General features: G+C 37.9%; 1 protein-coding gene across 1 annotated transcript in view; it reads right to left on the reverse strand.

Moving 5' to 3' along the window:
- Window positions 1-25,412, reverse strand: part of COL4A3 (collagen type IV alpha 3 chain) — a gene marked incomplete at both ends in the record, with an annotated part of 60,783 nt that overhangs the window by 9,184 nt on the left and 26,187 nt on the right. The window contains 29 exon segments of the mRNA XM_082056349.1: window positions 486-536; window positions 1,501-1,599; window positions 2,565-2,645; window positions 2,929-3,055; window positions 4,131-4,270; window positions 4,637-4,726; window positions 5,104-5,202; window positions 5,917-6,051; window positions 6,398-6,487; window positions 7,636-7,803; window positions 8,533-8,646; window positions 8,778-8,928; window positions 10,322-10,419; window positions 11,311-11,411; window positions 12,488-12,584; window positions 13,460-13,628; window positions 14,533-14,721; window positions 15,561-15,631; window positions 15,983-16,078; window positions 16,938-17,030; window positions 17,974-18,138; window positions 18,479-18,514; window positions 19,560-19,647; window positions 20,932-20,973; window positions 21,361-21,414; window positions 22,850-22,894; window positions 23,592-23,636; window positions 24,968-25,024; window positions 25,295-25,357. Coding sequence (XP_081912475.1) covers window positions 486-536; window positions 1,501-1,599; window positions 2,565-2,645; window positions 2,929-3,055; window positions 4,131-4,270; window positions 4,637-4,726; window positions 5,104-5,202; window positions 5,917-6,051; window positions 6,398-6,487; window positions 7,636-7,803; window positions 8,533-8,646; window positions 8,778-8,928; window positions 10,322-10,419; window positions 11,311-11,411; window positions 12,488-12,584; window positions 13,460-13,628; window positions 14,533-14,721; window positions 15,561-15,631; window positions 15,983-16,078; window positions 16,938-17,030; window positions 17,974-18,138; window positions 18,479-18,514; window positions 19,560-19,647; window positions 20,932-20,973; window positions 21,361-21,414; window positions 22,850-22,894; window positions 23,592-23,636; window positions 24,968-25,024; window positions 25,295-25,357 — 2,854 coding nt within the window.

Here is a 25,412-nt window from a genome sequence, read left to right on the forward strand (position 1 = left end):
ATGAAGAGAGATCAGTGAAAACAGATCAGTGGATTTCTAGCAGTACTAGAAATCCAGTGGAAACCTTAACAATGGGAAGAGTCCCCTCAGTCAGCTGTTCATTAGCATAAAAGGGGAGATGAAGAAAATTAAAATGCAATCACTGTGTTCATCATCATCATCTGTTTTTCATTAGAACGTACTCTGTTAATCAAATTATGTATCAAAATAAAATTTCAAAAGCTCTAGAATGTGTATATCACCTTCACAAAAACCACAGAAGTTAACTGCTTCATTTCCCTTTTACGATAGTCTTTACAAGCAAGAACTCTTGACATTTAATATACAGCACCAAAAAATTGATCAGAAGCACAGAATCACTCTTGGTTTCCTTTGACACTCTTAGTGCCATTTCAAGCATCCAAAACCAGAAGGAGACTTAAAGATGAGGATAATGAATCTGGTATTTAAAAACTAAGCTTTTACTTTCTGAAATTAAAACTCACCTCTACGACCAGGAATACCTTGAAGGCCAGGGATTCCTCTCCCTGGTGCTCCTATAAAATATTAGATAATGTTATACTCAAAGTCCTGAAAAACTGTTAGAAAACATCATAGTTGTCTAATACTTGACACATTTCTTCAGAATTCACTGAATCAAAGTGTAAATTTTAGTTATATGTAAAATATAATTTATTGGTTATTTCCAGTTCTTCTACCCAGAAATACACATTAAATTTGTGAGTTTTTCTATATAGTAGGAACTCTTATTGATCAGTCATATTTGAGGTACATTCTACAATAATAAGCTTCCCACCAGAATAAAAATCTACATTTAGGTTAGTTACTGAGAAAAATAAAAGAAATGGAAATACCTAAACCAGAAAATATGTTAAGAATGATTACTTCTAACTTAACATGAAAAAACTTACTATGAATGCCTTCTCAATATCCTCTTTATACTAATATGCAAAGAAATATTTTCTCTATGAAATATGAAAACACTTCCTGTCAGAATTCAGTGGAGGACTAAATCTATCTGTGGATGTTGATGACATCAAGAATGACATTTAAATGAAAGATTTTATAACCCAAGGGCCAGGTCATGGACACCTTCACTATTTATGTAAGTAAACACTGTGATTCATTTTATCTTATCTCCACGAAAGAGACAAGACTCCTTTAAAATTATTTAGGTTCTTTTAATCTCTTTGAGATTAAACACATAAAAACTACTAACAGTAGTACTTTGGCTCTTGCAGCATTTAACATTTTTAGGGGAAGTTATAACAAATCACATGTGTAATAGAACAGTGACATACACTTTTGGGTTGTTAACAGCATGTACAACAATTATATAGAAAAATCTGTGAATTCTGTAAAAATTAAACCCCTTAAACTTATAAAGTTATCTTTGGCTCCACAGAAGCTCCCTATTAATCCTTCCCAAATAGTCCTTGTCAGGTTAACTAGGGAAAAAAGCAATTGTAAAATACAACAAAAATATTTCAGTGGTGTTACCTGGTTCTCCCTTTACTCCTGGGGGACCAGGCATACCATCCTGACCTTGAGTACCTCTTTCACCAACAAGCCCATTTTTTCCAGGGTCTCCAACAGCACCTGTGAATTGTAATGGACCACAATATCATTTTCACCTCTATTATTTTGCATTTCAAAGGGAGAAGATATGGGTCCTCTCTATTAAAATGTAATTAGTTGAGCTACTTCAAAGATAGATGTAACCTGTGTTGGTATATAAACATTGTTGAGCCCACTAGACTTCAATGGATTTAACACCCACACAATTTTCACAGACAATAACTTTCTGTCTTTCAAAGACATTTTAGGACCCTGCCTTTGATTTAATCCGCACTGGTGGGAATCCATACAGGCAGCAGGGTTGCTTCTCCCTGGCTTTATTACAAATTCAAGGTTTCTCTAAACAGGGAGTAGATTCTGATCTTTGCTAACTGCTGATAAGTCAGTGCAAGGTTACTGAAGTGTACAAAACTACAACGTCATAACTTTGGTGACCATCTCTGAATATAAAAGCATTCAATGTTCCTTTTGGAGACAAAGACTGGCACTCACTTTATTAAAGTTTGCATTGGATACTCGTCTGTTGCTGCATATTTACACACTGCCCCTTACATAGTTTGAAAGATTGGATCTTTTCTGTTGTTTTAACAAAAAACTGCAACTCTGCCCCGTCTTTCCATTCAAATTAATTTTCTTCTTCTCATCTAGCTACATCTTAGTTTATTATCCTACTTTAGGAGGTAGAACAAGCCTTTCTTACAGTTGTTTGGCTATCATATCTTGAGACCTCTGGATGAAAGAAAAAAGCTTTACAATAGTGAAACAAAACTAAAACCTTTTGCCGCAGCTGAACCGATAACATTGGAAATATGCTGTTTAAGATCTTAGCTGGAACCAGAGAAGGTAAACAAAGCCTTGAACTAACATAAACAGAGACTGCAACTACAAGAGTTAAATTTTTAAAAGCTCAGAAGAATATCAACTGCCTCATTACAAAGAAAATAAACCAGGCGGCAGTGGCTTGGGAGAGATGCTGTATACCATACCAGGAGGGCCTGCAATGCCTTGTTGTCCTGGGCGGCCCTGCCGTCCTTTAACACCAGTATCTCCAGGAGGTCCAAGCTTCCCTGTTAGAAGAAAGAGTGTGGGAAAGTAGAAAAGGCATTCGCACTTGGTCCAGACTCAGTCTGAGAACTTTGATATCATTTCAGCTTTGGAGAGCTGCAAACGATCTCTAGGTGACGTAAGCTAGTCTGGCTGCACTGACTACAAAAGAGCCATTTAGGTTTACAGCACTCGAATATAAATGTACCACTTCACAGGCACCCTGTGTAGTTTATTGAGAAATTATCTTCTAGAAGCGTGTCAACACCTCACCACCCCTCCAAAACAAAACCAAACCCCCCATACCTGGGATTCCTGCACTTCCAGTTTCCCCTCTGATGCCATGTGGTCCTGGTATTCCTTCACGTCCTGGATGACCTTGGGATCCTTTTTCTCCTTTGTTGCCCAAAACTCCTGGAAGCCCCAGATCTCCCTGAGAAATAGCAGTTGCACACAAACAGGTGAGAATCACTTCACATTAAATAAATTACATTCCATATTTGAACAATAGAAAAATTTTACACAATTTTAAAGGTTGAGTAAGTGTAATCATGGTTTCTTATGATTTTCAGGCAAAACTTAAAGCAGAATAATATAAAGTCTTCTCATAATACCACTCATCCCTTAGACATAGCTAAGAAAGAAAGATTTCTCTAACCTGCGCAAGCCAAGTTCAGTCTTTAGTTTTCACCTGCACATAGACTTCCTTTCAATTTTATTCTAACAGCTCCTCTTTTGATTCAAGCATACATTCCATACATAATATGCCGCTAGACAAGATACTGAAATACGTGTTTTTTCCTTGAATTCCTACTGACTTTCAGGACAGTAATCTCATTGTGGTTACCCAGCTAATACAGAAAATAAACAGATAATTTAGAGAAATTACAAGACTTTTAGTACAGTTTACAGCCTAAATCAGGTATTTAACATAATCTCATATGTAAAAAGACTCCCAGTTGTTTACACCCAAAATATGTGGAGTAAAATTGTATGCAATTTACCTAACTCAAAAGAAACCCTTTTTTTTCTTAGCAATTTATATTACGCTCATTTATATATATTGCTAAGAAAAAATCCAATTCCTCTTGTGTAATTATATTACTACACTGTCAAAAAGCAACGGTACAGTTTTAGATTACAGAACTTTCACATTTGCTATGACTATGTTTTTTCTGTACTTGTTTTAGCATACAAGTATTCCTCTTGCTGACGTTTTAAGTGCAAGTCCTTGGTCTTAATGGATTAGCAACTTTTACAGAAACAAAGTTATTTCCAGGCTATTCCGTCTTTACAAATAAGAAATTCTGGCACCAAGAGATAAAAGAAGTATAATCAACTCAAAAATTTCTCCTGAGTAATGACACAGTAAGATTTTCATATTTCTTATCATTAATAAATCATCTGCTTCTGCAAACTCTGCAGCTCTTGCTTACGTGCTATTCTGTTTCTGTAATCAAAGGTTCTGCTTATTGCCTAATATGACAATGTTTCCATTGCCTTTATACCTTTGGACCAGGTTCTCCTGGAGGCCCAGCAGATGGGTACCCAGGGTCTCCTTTGTCACCTGGAAAGCCACCATAGCCCGGTGGACCGGGGTCACCTGATGGTCCTGGAAAGCCTGGAGATCCTTTCTGTCCTTTTGGACCTGGAATAATACAGATACTCATACCTTTCTTAAAAGGATCATAATTACATACCACACCTCATGTTTTGTGAACTACCTCTTGTACAGTCAGATATTAATTAATATACACAGCTAGTAATTTTATTTCTAAACACTTTAAGAAAACTTTCTTACATGTAACAATATATAAATTGAAGAAGTGTTGTTTCATTTAGAGAGAGGAAGAACTGCATTCTGCAAGTTAGGCAAATGCTGGGGCGGTGAGGTACTGCAAAGACTAAATCCCAGTCCAAGTGTTGCGCAGTCTGCTTACAGTAACTGCTCAGATCTGTGCAAATGCTTCTATGCAGCTCTATGAATTTGTAAAATGGTTTAATAGAAAATTACCTGGAATTCCCATGTCCCCTTTGTTTCCTGGTGCACCTGGGAACCCTTGTGCTCCAGGAATCCCTGGCAGACCCATAAATCCTTTGACACCTGCAAAATGAAGAAATAAGAGTCATTTTCACATGTGTGCTTGTGGCTGGCTGGTAGACCTGTCCTGAATACAGAATCTACCACACACCTTGTCCTAGTATCTTATTATTTTATAAATCAACATGCAGTGAAAGTATAATTGACCCCAAACAACAGTCTATATTTGGAAAGAAACAAAGAATCACCTACTCATAGCTGCTATGATTTCCGAATAGCAGCTTTTGAAATTGCTCCATTCCAGAATTCTCAGAAAAGCTTCAGAGTTAATACAGAGACGGTAGTGCTGCTGCTGGAGCTGAATTTAAGTGCTGGCACTGAGGTAATATTATCTCTACCCTCCATGTGATACAGTAATTTTCAATACACTAATTCCATACCTGGTAGACCAGGTATTCCTTCAGACCCATCAAGACCTGGGAGACCTTGCACACCAGCATCTCCTTTTTCTCCTCTTAGACCCATTCTTCCTTGGACTCCTAAACCAAAGTTTCATTAAAAAAAAAAAATTACAAAACATCCTATAATATAACTTTTATGTAAAGTTCGAAGTTTTATAACTCCTAAAGCTAACAAAGCAGAAGTGGGGCATAGGATTTTCACTCTGTGAACACACACAAACAAGACACAAGCTCACAATTAATGCCTTCTGTATTTCTCATATGGAGACAAGAGGAAGTTTCTCAAAGCATCCGTAGGAAAACGTCTCCACAAAGAGACAGATAGCATTAGTTAAGCATGTACAACTCATACACAGTCTATATTAATACTGCAAACAAAGGAATTATTCTGACAGTGAAGTATTTTAACGAGACTCTATTTCTTTGCAATCCAACATTTAGTTGGTAAGCATGTCCATTTCTGTGCTCACAGGCTATTAAATGTGTAAAAATATGAATGTATAGCGTATATGTATATTAGCATCTTAGCATTACTGACATTATTACTGGTTTATCATTACAATAAGAAGCTTTTTTAAGGCATATAGACTTGTTAAAATGGAGATAAATATTCTGTGTAATATGCAGCTATCTCGTAAATAAAAAGACAGAGCATTCAACAACCATTATTTCAAAGCCATGTTAATATTGTCAGTAGTAGAGACAGTTTCTTCCATGTTTTAGAGTCCACTGGAACTGCAACATAGATGACAACCCTAACTACTTCTGAATGACAGAACAATGAACACATACCTTTTAAGCCTTGTTCTCCTTTATTCCCAATACCAACCAAGGTCTCAGATGGTCCAGGAAAACCTTTATCACCTTGTTCGCCTTTTGCTCCAAGAGATCCTTTTCTTCCCCTTAGTCCTTGGAAGCCAGAAGAACCTGCAAGAAAATATAATGAAATTTTCTGTTCTGAAGAAACCTGTTGAATAGATACAACACTTATTGGAATATGAATGGAATGGAAAAAAAAAGCAGAGTAAAAAAGCGGTCTGCTCTTTATTTAGCAAATTGCCAGCCACTTTGACAAATACCAGTGAAACAGAAAAGGTGGTGATTCAAAACTGCTAAAAAAATAATGCTGTCATTCAGTCTGTACTGCACATATCCAGGAAGATTTACCAAGGCTCAAGTTCTGGTATGATGTGTACTCTGGAGTGATAACACATATCAGGATGGATCACAGAATACTTCAGCAATAATGAAGGCCAATACTATGGCCACTTGCCTCTGATACCCGGGCTGCCGGGTCTTCCAATCATGCCAGGGGGTCCAGGAAATCCTAATAGGCCCATTATACCTGGCTCTCCCCTCGAGCCTGTGGAATTGAAGCAACAGGAACATTTTTGTTAGTATTTCATCAGTGAAATAGAACACTACACTATACACGTGCCTGTTATAAATGTGTGGTGTTTTTTTTCTCCATTTCCACAACATTGTCAAAGCCAGTTTCCTGTCTTTAAACACACGAACAGCACTTACACATATAGTAACCCCTGAGCTACCTAGACTAGTAGCTGCAACAGCTGCTATCACTGACTGAAATAGTTGTCAGTGAGGACAATGTATCTGAGATGTCCACAAACGGATGGGAGGATGTATGGGAAACACATTCCTTTCTGGCTCAGGAGCTGAAGTCCATCTGGGACATGACAGCTCCCCTCAGATGACATCAGAAGCTTAAGTTGGTGCAACTGAACAAGTGCTATGCATTTATCATTAGTTTTATAGGTTGTATAGATAAAAAGATACATACCATCTCCTTTCCACTGTATAATGGAGGATTTGATAGTAATGAAAAATATTTATTAGAGATAAGAAGCATTTAATACCCGATTTCTTTTATTCTACAAATAAAATTTGAACATATTTCTGAAAAAAACCTTACAGGGATTACCTACCTTACTTAAAGTTAGCTCTGGTTAATGTGACAGAATTTGATCGGACTCAACTCTGCCAGACTTCAGATCCAAACTTGCTTTTTAAGAAAAAGATGATAGCATCAACAAGCTATCTGTTTGAAAATGGATGCTAAGTAAGAACTGCTAAACACTTTACACTTCCATTATGCTTTGGAGTTGCTTTGAATGTTAACTAGTTCATGTCCTACTGCAAGGACGTTACTCTACAAAAACCAATGTAAGGTAGCCTTCTGTTCCTAGAAGACTGTTACAGAAAATTCAGTACTGTGTCATGAAAACTTCAAAATACGATCATAATTTAAGGAATGATGATTTATTTGTTTTCCGTATAGATCTCAGCAATATATAAAAGCTGTTGATGGAAAAATACAGGGTGTTTCAGAAAGATGCACCCAGTTTCAAAGCAGAGAGATTTCAAATTGGGTCCATCTTTTTGAAACACTCTGTATTTCAGCATCTTCAATTTGGAAAAAGCATGACTGACACCTTTTTGCAGAGACCAACTTAATTTCTCTGTCAAAACAAGAATTTGGGGAATCCTTACCTGGCACACCAGAGATTCCTGGCCTTCCAGACTGTCCCTTGGGACCAGGTAATCCCGTGTTTCCCTGAAGACCTATTAATCCAGGCTCCCCAGGCTTTCCGTAGATTCCTGGGATACTCAAGCCAGGAGGACCTAGTTTTCCTTTTGAACCTTGCAAACCTCTTCCTCCTAGGAAAAATGTATGAAAGTATAGTATGGTACATCTGTCTGGAAAAATAAACTTTTATCTCTATCTTGCCATCATGAGCATAAAACTCTTCCTGAACTCTGCCTGTTTGAGGGCTAAACATTCGACCTGTAAGACCACATGTTCAGGAAATCTTAAAAGAGCTGTGTGTTGGGTGAGAGTAGAGAATTCTGTTCCTTCTCAGAAAAACCCACCAATTCTGCATTAATTCTCTCTTAAAAATAAATAAATAAATAAAATAGTCTTTTGAGATCATGTATAGCAGGATTGTGCTGGGTACTCAAATGTGTTTCTCTTGGACAAAAATCAAACACAGTATATGCAGGTACTTTGAAAACCTAAACTGATTTTCTACCTAGCTGAGCTCTTCCTCTGTTTTGTTTCTTTAACAATCACATTGCAGCAAGGAATCTAAATTCAACCCCACATAGAAGACATGACTGAAATATTTTTTTTCCTGTGGAATTTGGGCCAGTTTGTGACTAGTGTTTGCACTGTACAGTGGAAGCTGAATCTCAGTCCATATTAATCAGTGTGCATGTTTCCTCCCATCTGCAGAAAGTGCATGTTTTAAATGGGCTCACATTTTCTGATATACTATCCTATAGCAAATATTCAGAAACAACTTCAGCTCCCTCACGCCATTGCAAGGCAGAAACAAAACCCAGACCGATCCAGTCAAATGGAATGTTTGATTCAGAAGGCCCTACCTGGCGGGCCTGTAGCTCCCTGGCCACCTGGCAAACCTGGCAGGCCAATAAGACATTCAGCAGGTTTCCCTGGAAAACCTGGATCTCCAGGAACTCCAGGTGAGCCACGATCTCCTAAAAGAAAGGAGACTGGATTCACAATGATTTCAGTAGAAATTTCAGGCTTTGAGTGAGCAATGTTTGACTTGGCTCCTTTTTTCTTAAAATAACTTGCTGTGCTCCTTGAGCTTGTCTCACAACAGTACCTCTCAGGCCATCATCACCATCATGTCCAGCACGCCCTGGTAGGCCTGGAAGTCCTGGAAATCCAGTATCACCTTTTGAGCCAGGAATGCCACGATCTCCCGGTAAACCCAGTCTACCTGGCTCTCCAGGAATAACTGTGCCTGGGTCACCCTGCAACACAGAGAGAAATGTAAACTATCTATGTGTACTATGTTTTGCAAATCTGCCAAAATATTTTCTCTACTGTGTGATCAATTAACTTCTTCTATGAGGGCAATTTTATCCATTCCTGGGGGATCTTTCACATAATTTTTAATAGCTCCAATTCAGCAGACCACTGGATGTTTCTTATTGACCAGCTGCAGGTTCCACACCAGAGAAGTAATTCATCTAGACCGCTTCTGAATTCTGCCCCCTAACTCCATGAAATTGCTACTGAGCAATTCAAGGCACTTCTATCCGTTTGGCCTTTACTGCATTGTGGTGCTGGCTGTAGCTGTGAAAAGCTTTGGACTTGCATCTGAAAATTTGGTTGAAGTTTGTGTAAATACAACTTTACCTCATATGATAGCCATATTTTTATAAAAATATTTATTTAAATAATCAATGTCTCTTTATTTAAATAATCAGATATATCTAAGAATATTCAAAGTCAGTTATTGGGGTTTTTAAATCATTCTTCTGAATGTTGTTTTCTATGAAGACTGGTTTTATCACAAATGTCCCAAGTCTATTCCCTGAATTTTTTTTTTGGGGGGGAGACTGAACTACTGGTTGTTTCAAGTACTAGCTTTGAGTACCAGCAAGTCAATATGTTCATAAAGCAGGTCAGTAGAGCTGTCATACTAGTCACTGATGATATACTTGGACCACAAAGCCCACTGCACATTCAGCTGTTCTGTGGCATCAAACACAGACTAAATAATAATTAAAAAAACACAAACAACACAATCCCAAATCCTACAATTTGTCTTGTGAAAAAACACACACAAAAGAATGACATATGAGCACACAAAAAAGAAATTATGCTTTTTCAAAACATTTAGGTATTATTTTTTGTTGAAATTTGAATCCTGATTACAGAGTAGTCAAGAATCCTACATTTACACATGCCATCAGTAGATTAGCTCCTGTTAATCAGTAAGAGTGGCAGCAGTATTACCTACAACCTACTTCCTTTATGCTTGAATTCAACAGAGCACTTTCTTAAATTAAATGAATATTTACTAGTGACTGACCACCATCAAATATGTGCTTAATTGCAATTTCTGAATACCCATCTTTTTCAAAGCTGTGGCCTTAATTTTCTGCTGTAAACAATGCAATATCTTCCTTGTGCTCTGAAAACTGAACTCCCAAACACTTGGAGTTCTGACATCCTGTATCTGAATTTAAAATTTTGGCTTGAGACCCTTTTTATATAAACAATTTAATTTCATAGTTTATGCATCACTGGTCAGGAAATACAGGAGCTCCTATATTCCTCACACTTAATTTATTTGCTCAGCATCGTATTTAATGAATGGGATCTACGGAAAAGACTGTGCTGTATTTCTAACCAAACCTTTTCTCCTGGTTGTCCTAGGTTTCCAGCTCGGCCTGGATCTCCAATCTTTCCTTCACACCCTGGTGGCCCTCTGCCTCCTGGAAGTCCTTTCTCTCCTGTAAAAGGAATTAAATGGCAGCACAGATGCTATGGTTATCACTTTATTTTACAAATGGATATTTGTATGGATGCAGTTACGAACCTCTGACACTAAAGTAGCTTATTATGAGCTGAATACAGCATCTGGATTTCAGAGTTGATGTGACATACTGCATCTTGTTCCTCACATACTCACTCAGTGTTGGCTGTAACACTGCTTGGTTACTTGCTTCAAATCAGTTATTTGACATGGATTTTTTTTTTTAAGTGAAGCTATTCTGATGTCAGTTCCCCACTGTTTTCTTTAACAAGCAGCTTAGTAGTAGTTTTAGTATCAGAGCTTTTTTTTTTTCCTCCATCCTGAGAATTTCTTAATATTTCTAGTGTTCAAAGGGGCTTATGACTTTGCATGAAGAATGGCCAAATTCACAGTATTCAAAATGTTTTCTATTACCTGCATGCTATAGCAGGTATTCCATTGTACATAACCAAAACTGATTAAAAATCAGCTCTGTATGTGTAACATACATCCAGATAAAGCGAATCCATCTTAAGTAAGTGTGACATTCGGATGAGCTGCACCTGATTGGGCAGTATTCCAGGAAGCATCAATGTCTTTCAAACTATTTTCCTGGTGACAGCTTTGATAGTTGATTCTCTGAAATGCTTCAAAATAATTCAAACTTACAATTTTTAAGCCAGAAGGCAGTAAATTACAAGAGTGCTAAACCCACTTTTCTGTCTGACTAATATTCATCGATTTTTCTTTTTAACTTGTTGATAGTTTTTAATGTGGACTGAAAAAAAAAAAAGTATATTTTGGGTTTCTGTTGTTGTTATGGGTTGTTTGGGGTTTTTTTGGGGGTTGTTTTTTATTTTTTGGAAGAAGATCAAAATGAGTATTTTACCTTTTGGACCTGGGTATCCAGGAAACCCAAGCCCTGGAAAGCCTGTGTCACCTGTTGGCCCTGGATGCCCTGAATCACCTTGCAGACCTTGTGCCCCAACCCTACCTGTACAAAGAAAATAAGTAAACTGTAATGTATCTCACTATGGAATATCAAATTGTAAGATTAGGCATTCTACAGTTTATCATTATTAATTAGGACACCACTGTATGTTGTATTAGAACTTAGACACTATTTCTCCTTCACAGCAGGTTTTCACAGTTTAAATGCTAATTATGTTCACAGTATCAAAGCAGGCATGAGTCTGAGTCAAGTTTTTATGCAATCTGCCCAGATTCCAAGCTTCTAGGAACAATTATGGGCAGATAGAAATCTTACCCTTGTTGAGAAGATACACATTATAGGGGTGAGGCTTGGAACAGAGGCAACTGTAAGAACAGAAGAACTTTCCTATGTTATTCAAGGTATCTTTAAGGACTATTGTTCTACAAAACCAAAGCAAAGATGCCTTACAGTTAGTCTGAATGTCACTTACTGTCTGTCAGTGCATTCAAAAGTTCTGCAAAAATTAAAACAGCAGCAACCAAAAAAAATTCCGTCTAGAACCCAAGCCCAAAACCCACCAAAAAAAGGAAAGTCAGGTTCTTAGTATCTTAGAACAATGGTTAGTAATAGTCATGTCAAAAAGGAACCAGAAAACAGTTTCTGTTTTGACTGTGCGCCTGCACAGCATGAGAAGGGCCAAGGACTCCAGGAAGATTAAGAATGCTTTAACCTAATTTTGTTCCTTCTGTTTTGAAGGTTGCAGCAGTCCCAGCATAATTTGGGATACACTTTTGTCAACATTATGCCAGAGGCGCCTTTCTGGCTATACAAGCTGCAGCATATGCACCCAATGTCTCTGGTCCTTGGAGGAATGAAGTCATAGCACAGGACTGCTTGCTGTCTCTGTCCTAACTACACACTGTGGACATGGCCCTGTGTGCCCTTCCTATTCACATACACTGCCCTTAGTTTTCTAGAAAGGGAATGTTACAGTTGATTCTATACTTTCTGCACCACAGAAATTCTTTTTGTCATTATTTCAAAGTAACACAACTGTTTTATCTGGCCAGATCTGGTAGAGTAATCCCAATCAGATTATCTCTGATTTTTACTGTAATTAGTGGTGATGTACGCACCAGGCACTCCTGGAGGTCCAGGTAAACCATCTGGTCCTTGAGGTCCTGGCAACGCAGGTAATGGAGTTATCCTACTGGTCTCTCCTTTCAGACCTTCAGCAAATACATAATCAAAGATTACAAAGTTTTATAGTTTGGTAATATGTAATCTTAAGCATTTAAAAATATTGATAAATCTACTTGGCTAGAAATGCAGTTTTCTACTGATTCTGTATTTCTGAAAATTCAACAGACTTCCTGCCCTCATAAAAAGAAAGAATTTTATTGACAGTGAGCCCACCCACAGCCTTCCTCTCAGCCCTCCTGCAGTCTAGTGGAGACACAGAAAAGGAAGTACAAAGTCGGCAAGAAAACAATGCAACTGAGTAATGCTTAATCTGCAACTTAATTTCATACAGATGTAATGGGTATTTTCTTTAAGAAACCTTAACTATATCTGCAGTCCAACTCTGAGTTCTTCCAGATTATACTTCCGTACACTGGTGTGTTTTCAGCACTCGAAAACGGTTAAGCCCTTCATATTTTTGACTGATGACTTAGCTCACACTAATGATGATGACTGGATACATATTTAAAGACTTCTTTTTTCTTGATGAGGACAATGAAGCATTCAAAAAGGTTGCACAGAGATGACATGCTGTCTGTGTCTTTGATGGTTTTCAAGGCCCAGATGGATAATGCCTTAAGTAACTTGGTTTTATCTCATTCATAGCTGACCCTGCTCTGAGCAGGAGTTCAGACTAGAGACCTCATAGGGTCCCTTCCAACCTCAATTATCTTATGACCCTAAGACTTTTGCTATTATTTCCAGTGGGACCAAAGTTGAAAAAACACTGTGGAAATCGCATCCCAAGAAAAGCTTCCTATGTTTCATACATTATGTCTTTGACTTCAACCTATCTCTGCAATTTCAATCAAGTGCTCTTACCTACATTAGGTAAAACATGGTAATATAGGAAGCTACAAACCAGCTTCTCCAGGTAATCCGGGTGGACCAGGTATTCCTTTAGAGCCTTTGAAACCTCGTATTCCTTGTGGTCCATATCCTGGCAGTCCAGGAAGACCCATTTCTCCAGGAAGACCAAGACTGCCAGGCAAACCAGGTAGTCCTCTATCTCCTTTTGAACCAGCCAGTCCCTGTTAACGATGACATTTCTTGCTTTCCACACCAGCTTTCATAACAAAATGCCCAATTCTCTGACTATAATCTTACATTACTTTAGTAGCAGAGTAGCCCCGCTAAATTAAGAGGAATCTGTCCTCTGATTTACTTGCAGTTAAAAGAATAAAATATTTAATACCAATGGTTGCAGCTAGAAGACTATTAATAGTGAAACAGCAAAAATAAATAAAACAGCTTGATTTTTTTCAATCACTGTGGCATTACTGTACACTTTTCTTCTTTTCAAAACAGGTTTGGTAAGAACAACCAAACACCTCAGCTCTGATTCTTCTTGAATACTGTGGAGTCAGGCTTAGAGACAGTTGTATCTGAATAATTTTCACAGTTCCTCAGCCAACACAACAATAACTCTTACTTTTTGTTTCTGCTGAACCAAGAGCTCTGCCCTAATGATTCTAGTTTTACGGTCAGACCTCCCAGCTTTGGTGGTTTATCTCAGCCCCAACTGAAGATTAACTTCTAAAAACTGAACGGGAACTATTTGAATTATTATCTCCTTTTAAGCATTACAAGTAGTCAGGAAAACTGACTTTAAAAATATCTTATTCATCATGGGAACCCAAGATAGTCTGGACATTTAAATTATTACATGTGGAGAATTATCACCACAATAGATTGCTGAGGTTTTTCATCAACATATATCAACACTAGCCTCATCTCTCTCTGGTATTACATAACAATATTTACTCTCATTCTTTCAAGCATATTTGTTATGCATATTGGTTGCTATAGTTGTGCATAGTACACCAAAGTCAGGTAGAGGATATTCAGCTAATAGATAAAAAAGATTGTTTTACAAGTTAGAACTGATTTAAGTTTTCATTAATTCTATATTAATTGCAAACAGTGCATACCCACCTTATCACCTTTAGAACCCTTGATTCCTTTAAAGCCAGATCTTCCCAGAAATCCACTTGAACCTTTTCTTCCTTTGTCTCCCCTGGTCCCTGGATCTCCTTGCTCACCTTTTGGCCCTTCTGGATACACATATCCTGGCTCACCTTTTGATCCTTTATGTCCTTGATCTCCTCTAAAACCTGGAGGTCCCTGGAACAAAGCAATATGTCAAGTGTTTTCAAGCTTTCTTTTTTTTAAGTGGGTACTCTATCCCAGCCAAAACCAGTACAAGCTCAAAGCATACTGGTCTCTAGTGATCTTGGGCTCATGGACTCTTGGGAGCCTACTGGAAAAGCCTGTTAGCAGACTCTTCCATTCTGCATCTGTATGGCAACCACCACAATGAATACTTGTGCATGACATGTTTTATTGGACAGCGTCTACTGTCATTTCCCATAAATAATTACTACTACAGGCACAAGTTAGAAAAACCAAATGGTATGTCTGTGGCAGCAGCTGTTAGCCTTCCCTCTTGACAATATTTCCCAAGGGGAAATATACTTTGCACCCCTAAGGAAGATATTGTAAGAAGCAAGTTCCTCTGCACAGTGGGTCTTTAGCCAGTCCTGAGTGTACTGGAAACAAGAGAAATAAGATATCTGACAAAGATCACAAAAAACTCTATATAAGCTTTACAGCCACTGCCATGATTACAGAATTATGAACAGAAGTTAACTGTAAACTACCCATACCAGGCAGAAGAAGCGGTCTAGCCATCATGAAATACAGCACAGGATAATCACATAAGTGTTTACCTGCCTCACTGCCTGGGCTGAACCCCTCACCACACTGAGCAAAAGAGGCTCATGTAAAGCTACATCAGCCATACATTACAGTTTCTACCTAGGCCTCCCGTGCAGACACATTCATTACTACAGAAAGACAACTGTTGAGATCGCTCAGTATGACACTGCATATGACACCAGCCATCAGGTTTATCTGAAATAATTCTTGTGGGATATGAAAAATCTGAAAAAACAAAGGCTTACTTGAGCTCCTGGAAACCCTGGTGCTCCTGGAGAACCTGGAGAACCTTTTGCACCTGTTGTTCCTTCTCTACCTGGAAAAGAAACTGTATTTTGTAAACAAAAATGAAAACAAGGATGTGGATTTTGACAAGCTCAGATAATCATATGCAGCATCGGATGTTTCTATTTGTTACATTGACTGCATCATCACAGACTGACCTAGCTTCAGGCTGCACTGAAGCCTATTAGCATTTTGACTTCACCCCTTCTAGGACTTGTGCTCCTATAAGTGGATGGAGTTGCATCAGTCTCTCACACTCATCACAACGTCAGGGCTAGTTCAAGGGCTGCGTGCTGCAGACATGCCCATACCCGATTCCCATGCTAAAAGCAAAATCATAGGCAATTCCTACTATTCTGTTAGCAACAACGAGATCATTTACCAGCTACACCATCCAGACCACGTGCCCCAGGAGGACCAGGAAGACCAGGTATTCCCGGAAGATAGCTGCAATCAGTACACATGCAAGCTTCATCGCCTAGAGTGAAAATAATTCATTAGCTGTTCCACAATAAGTCATTCCCAAGCTTAACTAATGTATTACATAGTTTGTTATAGAGCAATGTAACTACTCCTACATTTATCCAGTCCTAAAATAACATTTGGCCCTTTGAAGGCGACTGTGAGGCTGATGTGGCCGCGGTGAAAATTAGTCTGACACCCCTGTTATAGACAATGGCTAGGATTTTTTGGCCAGAGAGTGGTAACAATATGGCCTTAATTTTGTTGGAAGATCATTTCCAGTACAGTACAAAATTACCTGTGGTCAGACAGTGAATCAGAACTGATTATATTTAATTGAAAATGCAGGAACATTTTGTTTAAATCTCTTTGATTTTTTCAAGTGTAGTTTCAGTAATTTATTTGGATATAGGCACTCTACTGATAAGCCAAATTTTCTAAAAGAAGAGACACGGGCATAAAACTAACATGGCTCCATAACAGCCTCAGTGACTTTAATGAGCAGCAAGTGGCAAAGAGATTGAGCAGCTCCTGTGGTGATATTTGCAGAAGGAACCTTCTCTCAGGGAACAACTGTTAGTCTGGAACGTAACAATGGGAGACTACAAAAACCCTACCAAACCTGTAATAACTCTTTGTCCCAGTGAAGAGCTACACCCTGTCTGCAGTGCAGCACAACTGGTGTGCAGCACTGGCACAGGCACTGCTCTTTATGTAAGGGGAGGAAGACATCTTGCTATCCCTAATTAATTTTCTTAAATCTTTGTATTAATCAAATGGCATAAGAGGCAAATTAAGTTCAAAATTTCATGAGGATCCACGAAAATTACCGGATTGTGCTATCTACTTCTGAGCGATATTTTTCTGAAACTGACCTTTCATGCCAGCGTCTCCTGGAGGTCCTGGAGGTCCTGCACACCCTGGCTCTCCAGGAAGCCCTGGTAGGCCTGTTCTGTATGTTACTCTACCTGTAACGAAACGAGCATGGCACCATTACATCGGCAGATTATTCAGACAATTTTCTATTTGCTAAGACAGAAAAAACTTGGAGGGATGATTTGGAGAGAGTATTCTGATCCTTATGGTTCCTCTCCAACCTTGACAGATTCTGTGATTCATTTAAAAGAGAACTACCTGGACAAATCCAAAACACTTGTAACTGGAAGTACTTGAGAATAAATATAGTAATGCAAAGTAAGTCTCGGCAAACTGTTTAGCCTTTAAAAATCATAGTCCCTTCTGGGCAAAGTATTTGCATTTTGTTTGAAACAACAGAAACATAGTATATTTCTCAAAGAGAGAGGAAAGAAAAGCGCTATTTTGGTATTGGTTCAGAAAAACTTGTTTTGACCATGCCACACAGAAAAGAAAAATGATGCTGTTGGTACTACTAGTTAAAGAGGTATTCCTAGTTAATACCTTTTTGAGAAGTTTTATAAACTGCTACTGTTTTTTTTTCATCTTGCCAGAACTTCAAACATGCTCCAAGGCCCACAAAGACCTCTGGACATATGCAAGTCATTTCTCTAGCTTCCAGATTGGCCCCTTCTGAATTTAGTTTTACAGATTCCCTAAAACTTTTGGAAGAATTCTTTTTAGGAACAGATTTTCTCTCATTTGTCTTGCTCCATTTCATGTAGCAGATTTTTATAGTCACAGTTATAGAAAAAGGTGAAAAATCTTTACACTGTCATTTACAAGTCATTGTATCTTCTCCACAGAATCTCATTAGTAATGGAACACAGACCTTTGCTTCATTAATATCCTAAACCAAAATTTACAAATAGAAATTCAACCATATTACTCAAAATATACTTTGTAAGAAATGTATTTATATAATCTCATAGATTAGATATTGAGATGACTCTGGACTTTTTCTTGTTCATTATATGTACAATACTGAAATGTCACCTGGTTCTCCCGGAGGACCTGGTAATCCAACAGAACCAGGTCTGCCAGTAATACCAGGCAGTCCTGGTGGGCCTACAATACACAAGCCCATTTGTCCTTTCTCTCCTTTCGTTCCTTTTAGCCCAGGAAATCCTGGGGGACCTCTCAGACCAGGTCTTGACACACCTAACCAAAGAGGTAAAAATACAAAAATGAAATTAGAGAAGAAATGGAATTTCAAAGCAAAGTAAGTACTCAATAGGATGAGTGAGAGACAAACATACTGATTTCATCCCACAAATCTTTACCTTTTATTAAATAATCACAATGACAATATAAAGACATTTAAAAATTATCTTTAACATCTCTTTAAAGAACTGGTCCACCAATGCTTTTGGGTGACAATTGTTTACCACTTAGAGATATGTTTAAAATCATCTGAAGTTAAGATTCCACAAAGCTGATTCAGTGTAACAGGCAGGAAGAGCAATGTATTTTATTGTTCGTACTGTACCATTACATGTACCTGGTCTACCAGCACCTCCAGGAGGACCCTGTGGCCCTGCAAAAGCAATGAATTGAGAACTTGAGTTAAACCACTGTATACTCTGCAAAGTCAGTACTCATTCACACTGACTGCAAATTTTGGGCTTCTGCCTGAGTAGGAATTTACTACCTAGGTAACTGTTGCATTCTGACAAGTCTCACTGAAAACTGGCAAGATATGGATGTTAACAAGAGGTTATGAGCAGGATCCACCGCATTTATCTTAGCTGGGGATGCACTCAGTTACTTGAGAATGACTTACAGGCCTGCAAACTTGCTTCTTTTTGCCATTATTATTTGCTCTAGTAAATATACCCCCTCTTAACAGTGCATTATTATTTTGCAAGGCTCAGCTTTCCTGTTGCTATCCCTTGGAAGTATGTAAGTAGATCTACAACAAAGAGTATTCACTGAATGCAACACAATCACTTGCATACATAAATATTTGTAAAACTAGAACATCAAAACTTGGAGGGAAAGGACTTGCTGGATCAGTATGACATACACCCTACAAGATGCTGCCTCGGAGTTCAGCCCACAAGTCCTTGTTATATTGTGAGACAGACCAAATAATAAGTCAGTACCTTTTAATTTTACAGCATGACCAAAATAAACAGAATAAAAACTTACAGATATTATTTTGGAATGATGGGCAATAAAAATATGACAAGCTATGAAAGCTAAAAAAAAAAAAAGAGACAGAAAAAAATGCATGACTTTTAACAGGAGACTTACAGCCCTGATGGTTTGTTTACAGCATATACAAATAACGTGCTGATGCAGGAGACCACTAAGGTCATGAGACACGATGTCAGTGAGCTTAGGTGCTCAGCTCAATTATCTTCACAAAGAAGTGTGCCAGCTTCATTATTTTTAAAAGGAAATATGGCCATAAATCAAAGTCTCAGGATATATTTCAATTCTGCAATTTGATGTGAGTAATTTGGAAATACTCTTGTAAAGGCAGAAGCAGGTTGGTGAGTGCTCAAAACCCCACCTGCAACAGGCCCTTTGAGTGGACAGCTCCTGCTAAAAGATTCTGGTTTTCATGTCCCACTCACCAGGCATGCCACGTTGACCTTTTGGTCCTGGAGGTCCAGGGGGTCCTTCATCTCCTTTGTCACCAACCACTTTATCATAATACTCTGTCTTAAGAGAAGGATGGTAAGAAAAGAAAGAATAGTAAGTGAAGAGAGAAGCACAGTGCCTCATATTGAACATTTGGTTAGAACAATGTTATGATCTCATTCATAATTTTGATGTTGTGACACCATGAGACCTCTCTAATCACAAGGTAATTCCACGAAGCCAGAAATTAAATCGTAATTGCTATACAGAGACAATGCCAAGAGACTTGTACAAATAGATGGGGCTGGGATTTCAGCCCAGTTCCTCAACTCTCAGAAAACTCCTCTGCCTGCAGATGCAGTTAAACAGGCAAGGTATAAGTTGGAGACCCAATCACAAACATTACAGCAGCATGAAATAGAAAATATTCTTGAAAGAAACCTCTAGGAATCTCTTCGTCTACGCCACTGGTTCAAAACAGCATCAGCTATACCTAGACTACTACTACAGCACGCAAGAAAATAGACAAAAATCGAATAGTTAAATCGCATGAGCACTAAAAGTAATTCCTACAGAAATTAATACTTAATTTATTAAAGTTTAATATTATGATGTTTCAATTTTCTATAAATGACAGGCAAAATGAAAATGCAATTTTGCTCTTTTCTGGATTATTTCACATAGGCACCATTATTCGCAAATTGGTATTATAATAAGTACTGTACCTTGATATATAAACATCACACTGAAATGTAAATGCACAAATTTGAAAAGAAATAAAAAACTACTTAATATTAAAATTCAAAATTTTTACTTTTCTTCTACTGATTTTTTTGTAACGTACTGTTTTTTTTAATACTCTCTCAATATCACAAATGATTTAGCTTTTTACAAAGTTATTTCTTTTGAACAATTTGGGCAGAAGTCCTCCCATTAGGTGCACACGGGACCTTCAAGAAAACCACTAATTACACAGCATGACTAGACAGAGAAACTGTACTCAGATTTCTTGCTTTCTTTAAAAACTCTTCTTAGGATTTTAAAATTAACACCACCTGTTCTGGAACCGATTAGAGATTGGTTTAAAAATTAACTCCTGTGAATTTTTGTAACTGGTCTGGGACAGTCTGTTCTGCCAAAATTGCTGCAACTGAGTGAGGTCTAACCAGGCCCTGACCGTGTATCCACCCCTACGTGAAGGAAGATGCCACCTCTGTGAAACTCCCAGCAACACCAGCACTTTGAGAAAGCCAGGTCTTGATTAGGGCATCACAGGACAACCATTATTGTCTCCTACAGTCAGTCTGGCTTATTCTTATTCTAATGGTTTAGAAAAATGATATGATGAAGATAATTTACACTTACTCGACCACAAGCTCCGGGTGGACCAGCTTTTCCCTTCATCCCCTTCATGAGAGGACAGAGATGAGTTTGTTTATTAAAAAAGATACATGACATGACATTATGTACCCACTGTTAATTCAGTACGTTGCTCATAATATTAAAGAAGAACTTCTGCTCCTGACCAGTCCTTCACCACCCCCACCTCTGTTCCTTACAGGACTATTCAGCCATGTACATCAAAACTACAGGAACACATCAGCAGGGACAGGGCGACACCAGTTCAAACACGTGATCTGTTTCCACTGATCCATTCCCTATTCCATGATATCATTATTTGTCATCTTTTAGGTAAACGTACTGTATACACGGTGATAAATAAAATAACATATTAACCCCAAAACATACCTTATTCTCATCCTCAAAAGCAACAACAAAACCATTAGACGATACCTTAGCTCCTTGCCTGCCAGCCAGTCCTGGTTTGCCCTGTTCACCCCTTGGTCCCTGCAGGTCACAGTACACAATTTTACGAGAATTAATCTTTTAGCACTGTCATCAATAAGATGTAAAATGGAGAGCTTTAATTTTTCATGGTAATGACAAGGTGAATGTGATTTGCTCAGGGGAAGAGTCTGTCTGGGGTATAGTTCCACATCTGAGGGAAATACTGCAAGTCTCTCATCCAAATCTGCATTTATAATGGCCCACTTCACCAGTCCCAAGGTGGAGCTGCTCTGGATAGCTCAAGTGTAGGAGACTGTGGTTTGTTCTCCCTCTACAAACTACCGTTTCTGAAAGGGGAGCAACTGAGCACAATATGAGACTCTCACCTACAGCAACTCCCTGTTCCAGAACTTGATCACTCTGCATGGTGGTGCTGATCTCAAGAGGAGTCAGCACAACCAGGAGGGAAAACAGTGCAGACTGCTGCTAAGGCTTTCTGCAAATCTGTACACGCAAGGACAAGGGACTTCTCAGAGGCTCTGCAGCTGAACACACTGCTAGTTAGTAAAGCTGAAATGGCAAGAGAGCAATGACATATCCTTGTCATGACTGAAAGTTGTGTTTCTGTTAGCCGAGGCAGTAGAGCTTCGTGGTCTGTCATTTCACATTCTTTGTTAAGACTGCAATGTGTTTAGACTGTCTGCGAAGGTCATTTTGGCATGATGAAGATTATGTTTTAGAGAGATATATGTGAAATGGGCTATTCTGACAATAGGAATTTTGATAAGATATTTTAAGGTCACTGTGACCCCTAATGATGATGTTAAAGTGGAACTGAAGTAAATATAAAATATTTAAGTATTTAAGTATATTTAAGTATTTAAGCCAGTGAATACAATATTCCAAATACATTTGAACAACTTTAGCTTTTAAATTAGTACACAAACAAGATCATACTGGTTATAAAATGGCGTATTTTAATAATCACATGATGACAATATGACAGTTTTAATATCAGTCATCTTGTTTCAGGCCAAGGCAGCTGTGACCTTGACAATAACTTTTATTTGTAAAAGTATGTCTCTAATTCTAGTAATTAAAAATTATTCATTTTGCTTCTTGATTTATGGTGAAGTGAAGGCATACTGTTTTGCAAAAATTTCAATGTGGTTAACCAGACTTAAAACTCAGTAGAGTTAATTTTGCATAATTTTGACCCTGTTTCAAAGTCATTTGATAGTCAGCAGCAAGCAACAGGTCCTCCTGTTTTATACAGGAGAGACAATATCTATGAACTGAGCTTCTCTCCCCTGCATAAATCTGAGGACATGACATGTCTCCAAGACCAGCTACATGAAAGGAAACATTTCACAGTGTATTTAAATCAGCATTTTGAAATATATTCTGCAGTGGGATAAAGCTGTGACAGGAATATATGACCATAATAAACAGATGACTGTTACTTAGAAAACATTTAAAAGGCTTCCTTCATTACCGGTAAGCCAGGTGGGCCTGGGGCACCTTCTTTTCCAGGTTTACCCTACAAAGAAAAAGCATGAAATAAAAGAGTTAAGAAGAACCTTCTTTTCCAGGTTTACCCTACAAAGAAAAAGCATGAAATAAAAGAGTTAAGAAGATCAAAAGAGGAGCCATTTAATTCAGAGCATAACAACTAAATGCTGTGCATATAACTGTATTTCATCTCTATAAATTCTGAAAAGCCATTAAGGTTATTTTTAAAATGTTCATTATTTCTGATCATAACTAATGTTCATAAAACTCTACAAAACAGGGAGTAAGATATTCCCTGGACATTCCTCCTCCTGTGGAGAATTAGTTGAGGCAGACACTTCACCTGCACAAAGAGGCAGGCAAGTGCAGAAAGCCTGGTGCAAAATCAGGTCCTTGCAGAAGCGAAAAAATGTTAAAACAATACAGCAGCCCTTCTAGTGGTGAGCAGGGAAAGATACTGAAGGGAAACTTTTCTCTTACAGGAAATCGGGTTAAGAGATGACTTGAAGACAAATTATTTAATGAAAAAGAAGAGGGAGTGCACATCAAAGGTACTGGAAGTAGGGCAGTAGATGGACAAGTGAAAACAGGAGGGAGCGTGCCAGGGGTATCTGCTGTTCAGCAATTTGTAACAACAGAAAAAGATGACAAAGGGAAGGGAGAGAAGGGGGGGAAATGGGGAGAGAAACAGAAGAAAATGAAACTATCATTCTGAATATGAATACTTGAATATGAATACTTGCTACTTTGAAGGCAGAGAGGAGGAAAATCTGGTTTATTAAAATCCACAGCAGGAAGGTAGTGATAAGATAAAAGGGTGGAAGATCATGATCCCAGAATAAGAGGGGAGAAAGTAAGGTTTAGAAATGTGCTTTGCGCTTTGCACTGAATAAATTAATGAAACTACTCTACTACTGCTCTACTACTTCCTCCACAAAGAAGAAAGGGAGAGGTGAATTAAGAAGAGATCGAAAAAACACTGCATGAAAGGACAGAGCGTTTGCAAACAGAAGACATAATATGGAAGAAACACACAAGATGAAAGAAGAATAACACACATTGGATAGCAAGAACTTTTAGTACTTGACACCAGCAACTCAAACAGAAATTTAAATTTTCAAAATATATCGGAATAATAAAAATAACAATCAAGCTGCTGTGTAGCATGATCATCATTATAGCACCATACAACTGAAGAAATAGCAATCTATGGGTAGCGCTGGTCTTGTCTTGCTACCTTTACTTGTGGAAGAAAATTTATTGTGATCACAGAAGTCTGGGAAAAGTTTCAAAATATATATGTTTGGACTGAATGAAACACTTCATTTGAAGATTATCTTTCTTAATATTGCTTCCAAAATGTATTTGGAATCAAAATGTTTTGTTCAGAAAATGCCATAAACCATTTTGATTTGTTTGGATATTTTAGGGTTCTCACCTGATTACATGTTTGTAAACTGTTACGAATTCATGCAGTTTTAGTTACCAAGATTCTGCATCTTTCATTGAGCAGTTTTTGTCTGAAAGTTTGAAAGCCATTTGAATGCGAAGTTGTACCTTTCTATTTAATTCTCTTGAAAATGTAGATAAACTCAAGCAAATCAACATATATTTTTTTCTTATGCAGCCATTAAATTATGCAACATTTTATCCTGTTAAAAAATAACTCTCTTTTGAAAACTTTCTTCACGTCTCTATATACCTGCTGGTTGAGCATACTAATTTAAGTCTGCTGCCTTAAGTAAATCCAACATTTTTAATTCTCTTCTACAGATATACCAGCACTATAAAGCCAGCATGTGTTCAGAAGAGCACTATTTAAAATTTTTTACTAAGTTTCAACAGTAGAACACTTATAGCAAAACAAATAGAAGCGCATTCACCATCAACTGACCTTTACTTCATGTATTCACGGCATGTGAGCCTACGAGAGCAGCGATCTGATTTCTAGCTCTCTAGTCTGGTTTACTGGATTAAAGAGAGTTTGAATCTAAGAAAGTATGATCTCAGTGGCCTTGAAATAAAAACTGGAGAGCAACACTAGTGCAAAACTGCTTTTTAGAAAAGACTAACATACGTGTATTCAATTGTTTGCACACACCTGTACTCCAGGTTCTCCTCGGTCACCCTTTTCACTCTGAGAATCACCAACCGGCCCCTGTAACAAAACCACCCTCAACATACACATATTTTGAGACTCACACTTTCCAAATTAAATGTATCTTTTATAATTTTGTTATCTTTAAAAAAAAAAGTGTAAAAATAAACCACATTTAGAATGCTATTAATAGGTATTCTATTCACTAGTTCTGATTTATTCATTAAAGGTTGGAATAAGTAGTGTAAATACTAGACTATAAAGAGTAGCATTTACCAGGTGATGCTGCCTGTACATCTGGATTTAAGGGATTTACTTCTGGTCACTTACTGCAAACCCCATTGGCCCTGGGAGTCCTCTTGATCCTTTTTCTCCTTTCTCTCCTTTCAAGTCCTGTTACACAGAAAAAAACCCAAAACAAAACACCATAGTCTCTTGGATTTTTCTG

This window comes from Streptopelia decaocto (assembly GCF_964273445.1).
Source record: "Streptopelia decaocto genome assembly, chromosome: 6".
NCBI lineage: Eukaryota > Metazoa > Chordata > Aves > Columbiformes > Columbidae > Streptopelia > Streptopelia decaocto.